The sequence below is a fragment of the Octopus bimaculoides genome, chromosome 15, assembly GCF_046866305.1.
Source record: "Octopus bimaculoides isolate indiv1 chromosome 15, ASM4686630v1, whole genome shotgun sequence".
NCBI classification, from domain to species: Eukaryota; Metazoa; Mollusca; class Cephalopoda; order Octopoda; family Octopodidae; genus Octopus; species Octopus bimaculoides.
Genome location: NC_142942.1, coordinates 40220864 through 40225863, shown reverse-complemented (window position 1 = coordinate 40225863; position 5000 = coordinate 40220864). Strand labels below are relative to the sequence as shown.

The 5000-nt window shown below is 34.7% G+C and overlaps 1 protein-coding gene across 2 annotated transcripts in view; it reads left to right on the top strand.

Annotated features, from left to right (window-relative positions):
- The window catches only part of LOC106873512 (vesicular glutamate transporter 1), a 400771-nt gene that overhangs the window by 389594 nt on the left and 6177 nt on the right, over positions 1–5000 (top strand). For both annotated transcript variants that reach the window (XM_052973285.2, XM_014920898.3), the window contains exon 10: positions 4696–4806. In XM_052973285.2, coding sequence (XP_052829245.1) covers positions 4696–4806 — 111 coding nt within the window. The remainder of the gene's footprint in view (positions 1–4695; positions 4807–5000) is intronic.

Genomic DNA, 5000 nt, shown 5'->3' with positions numbered 1-5000 from the left:
TGTGTGTGTGTGTGTGTGTTTATGTGTGTGTGTGTGTTTGTGTTTGCGTGTGCATGTGTGTGGGTGCACGCACGTGTGTATATGTGTGTGTGTGTGTTTGTGTCTCTGTTTCTCCTCTACTACCGCTCGACAACCGACGTTTGTTTGATTGAGCTAGCGTAACTTCGCGGTTCGGCAAAAGAACCTGATCGCATAAGTCAACCCCTCAATCAAATACGATTCGTGGGTCAATGTATTTGGCTACAAATTTTTCAATGAAGTGCTCCAGCATGGCGGCAGCCTAATGACTAAAACAACTAAAAAATAAGTGATAAATCATATCTATATACATACATGTAAATATATTGATGTATATATATATATATATAGACACACACACGCACACACACACACACGTATATATGTGTAATAAATTGAACAACAAGTTGAAAGTGAGGCTTATTAGCAATTAGAACTTAAAGGCAAAATTGATTGAGGTTACGAAATGACGAAGGGTACTGCCTAGCATTACTTACGCTAAAATGTGTGTTAACTTAACTCCAAAGTTACTAAAGCGCTATACTTAATGATTGAAAAAGTGTGGTAAGTCTCCAGCGTATATAGCCGTATTGCGATTTCGAATTTTGGTGTAGACGACCTGAATTCGCCTCACTGTCTCTTAACGCTTTGCGTTAAACTCAACTTCCTTTGTCAATCTTATACGAAAAAAAATATTGGGAACAGGTGCTGATTTTCAAAATGTTAAAGGTGTAAACGATAGATGAAAAGGGTGGCTGATTAGCGAGTAGAAACTAAACGCAAGATTAATTGAGGTCACAAATTTCACGGAGGATGCTGACTAACACCGCTTATACTAAAATAAGAGTTAAATTAACTCCAGAGCCTCTAAAACACTATATTTAATGACTGACAGAGGTATGTATGTATGTATGCATGTGCGTATGTGTATATACATGCATATATAGATAATTCATTAATAAGGGTAGAAATTGATATTAATCAATTAAAACCAGTGGTCTAGCATATTTAAAAAAAAACGATTAAAATTATATTACATACTAAAATAAGAGGAATGACCAGCAAAAGTGGACTCCTTCTAGCATATAGAGGTCCACTTTTGCTGGCCATTCCTCTTATTTTTGCATATATATATATATATAGATAGATAGATAGGTAGATACACACACACACACATACACACACACACACACACACACACACACACACACACACACACACACATATATATATATATATATATATATATATATATATATATATATATATATATATATATATATATATATATATATATATATATATATATACACATATTAGGCGAAATGAGATAACAAAGACAAGGCTGTGAGTAGTTGGCCAAGTGTCTTCTACTATAAATTTGGTAAAAGTAAATTGAAAGACGCCTGTCGTATATATATATATACGAGTGTGTGTGTGTTTGTGTGTCTGTGTTTGTCCCCCAACCATCGCTTGACAGCCGATGTTGGTGTGTTTACGTCCCCGTAACTTAGTGTTTCGGCGAAAGAGGCCGATAAAATAAGCACTATGCTTACAAAGAATAAGTTCTGAGGTCGATTTGTTCGACTAAAGGCGGTGCTCCAGCATGGCCGTAGTGAAATGACTGAAACAATTAAAAGAATAAAAAAATACAACAGGAAGAGTGAGAATGAAAGAGGGGGGAGGAAGAGACATTACAATTTATTGGTTAAACACGATTGAATAAATAGTCTTCCCCTCCTCTTACACAGAAAAGTATGCTCATATACATAAACACAAAAAGAGAAGGAGTATGGCGGTGAAAGAGGGGGAAGAAAGTGAGGTGAGGTAGAGATCGAGAGAAGCATTAAAAGGAAACATTAAAATGTCTTCTGTCAAATAAGTCAGCGTCGAATCAGCGATGTCAAATACACGGCGCTAAAACATCTCAGACACGTATAAAAGCATACGTGTTTATTGAGGTAGAAGCAAGTGTCCACCGCTGTCCTGTTGTCTTCAGAAAAAAAGATCACAGTGTCTTTTCTGTAATAGCTTGTCAATTCCAGAGAACTCTTGATTCTTCAGAGAGTCACTGAGAAGTGAGGGAGAGGTAGAGTTTGTGAGTACGTGTGTGTGTGTGTGTGTGTGTGTATGTGTATGTGTGTGTGTGTGTGTGTGTGTGTGTGTGTGTGTGTGTGTGTGTGTGCCCGCTCGTGTGCGTGTGTGCTACTGTATGTTTTAGCCATGTCTAGCCGACGATAACATGTATTATAGAAGATTCAATGCTACTTTCAATTTGGAGACAGAAAGTTTTTGACATCTTATTCAAGTATGAATCTAACGCATAATTTCACACTTCTTTCAATAATCGTTTAACTTTGATTGGTGTTACATAAGGAAGTAAATTACGAACATATAGTGACACTTTAAATGTTATTGTAATATAATGTATAGCACCCAAAAATTTATAATAAATATAATTTGATGCAACAGAATCTGTTATGTATATTTGTAAATATTACATGTTCGTGTCATGAATATGTGAACAAAGGTAAGTGACGTTGGATATTTGAATGTAAATATCCGTGCAATACATCACTGCTTCGTTGCACAAGGGAGCCCTTATATATGTATAACATTAGTACTATTAAATAAAATAAAAAAAATAAATGCGCCCTTTTAAAGCCTAACCAGGCGCATGGGCCCGGTTTCTCGGTTTCAATGGCGTATGTATTTCCCAGTTTGACGGGACGCCAGTCCATAGCAACGTTACTCATTTTTGCTAGCTGAGTGGACTGGAGCAACGTGATATGAAGTGATTTGCTCAAGAACACAACGCGTCGCCAGGTCCAGAATGCGAAACCACAATCTTACGATCATGGTGCGGACACCCTAACCAGTAAACCACGCGTCTCCAAAGTAGTACTATTACTTGTTATATAATCTATGATAGTATTATGCTTTAAATGAATTCAACTCAATTTTGATACATATCTAATGTCACTAGTTATTTGAAAAGAAAGGTGCTTTGTCAGAAACATGTCGAAGCCCATTTAAATAGTCTTCAATATCTCCGTAATTACGAGTTCAAATCCTTTCGAAGTGAACTTTGATCATTATAAATCGTATCCCATAAAATAATGTAAAAAACAAACTACCGGTCTGATATCGCTCTACTCTCCGGAAAATCTGTAGCCGAGTGTCAGTGCTGACATAAATATCTTTGCATGTTTTGAAGGAGAAAATATTGTAAACTCCGATATCCAAGTTTCTCTTGATCACTAAAATATATGGTTGCCTCATGGTAAATAGAAGCTGGTTTCCGGTTAGTTGAATATATATATATATATATATATATATATATATATATATATATATATATATATATATATATATATATATATATATGGGAGGATTTACGAAAAAAAAACAACAGACGAGGACAAGTGGTGTAAACAACAAAAGGATGTATTAGTTTAACGCCCGGGAATAGAGAAAGTCTTTAACGTTTCAAGCTACGCTCTTCAACAGAAAGAATAAGGAGAAAAACAAGGAGAAAAACACGGAGAAAAAAAATTTGAATGTCCTTGTCAGCGATCTATCATGGCGATCTATATATATATGTGTGTGTGTGTGTGTGTGTGTGTGTATGTGTGTGTATGTGTGTGTGTGAGAGAGTGTGTGTGTGTGTGTGTATGAATAGTAATAAAGAACTTGGTGTAAAAGAATTTGATTTTACCATGAACGTTCATATTAAATCTAAATTTGAGAGAAATATAAAAAATTATCTTTGCAATTATTCTAAACAGGAATGCTGTTATGTGTAAATTAAGTGTTAGACTAAGAATGTAATATATAGATGTAATGTTACATCTGAGGGTAATGGCTACTTTTACATCGGTGCGACATCACTAATTTTCAAGAAGAGACTGACAAATCATATGAGTTCATTTAGAGACAAAAATGAAAGACTATACTATCAATTGGGAATTAATTTCTACTGCAAAACCATACAGACCTGGAACTAAAAAATGTGATCTATATTTAGAAGAATTTTCCCAAATTTTTGCATCTAAATGTAATTTGATAAATTCTAGACAGGAGCAAGCTTTGATATGCTTGCGCATGAAGAAATTCACATTTGCCCAGTATAAATTAATAATACACATTAAAACAACAGCATGTTTTGAAATGACGAAGTATAAGTCATTATCCAAACAAAACTTGAATTGAAGATAGTTCGCGTCTAACTTCATGAAACAACTCAACATCATTCAACGCAGAGTAGAAGAACGAAATACTTTAAACAATTGAATCGAAGGATATTAAAGTGAAAGCCCTGAAGAAACTGCACCAGTATTATAGTAGGGCTCCAATTACAACGGTTACTCACTAGTGCAGTTGAAACGTGTAGGTCTATGTGAAGCAGTATATATAAAAAGAATTAAATATAATGATATGCCACTTCGTAATAGTCCTTATTATTATTAAAGTTGATATGTGTGTGTGTATGTGTGTGTATGCATGTATGTGTGTGTGTGTGTGTGTGTGTGTGTGTGTGGGTGTAGGTGTGTATAAATGTCCAATAAGGATACACTGCAATAATATGATGCTAAACAGATTAAACTATTTTAGGTTTTGCGTTTAATTATATGAGAGACTTGTTTTTCTAACTTCATTACTTTTTACACGTTGCAGGTTTCGGAATGGAAGCCGTATTCCTATTAGGTGTTGGCTACACTGCTGACAGAGTCACTGCAATTGTATGTCTCACATTAGCAGTTGGCTTCAGTGGATTTGCTATATCAGGTAATCATTTGACACTTATTGCTACACTTATTAATATTGTTGTTATTCACTGTGAATGGTGACATTTTACAGACTTCATGTTAAAAATATTTTGTTCCAAGATTACTTTAAGAAAAAAAGTTGGAAAAGGAACATTTGAATATCTACATCGTTGTCAGGGGTAAAAGAAAAAGATTTGTTTTGAATTTTACTAT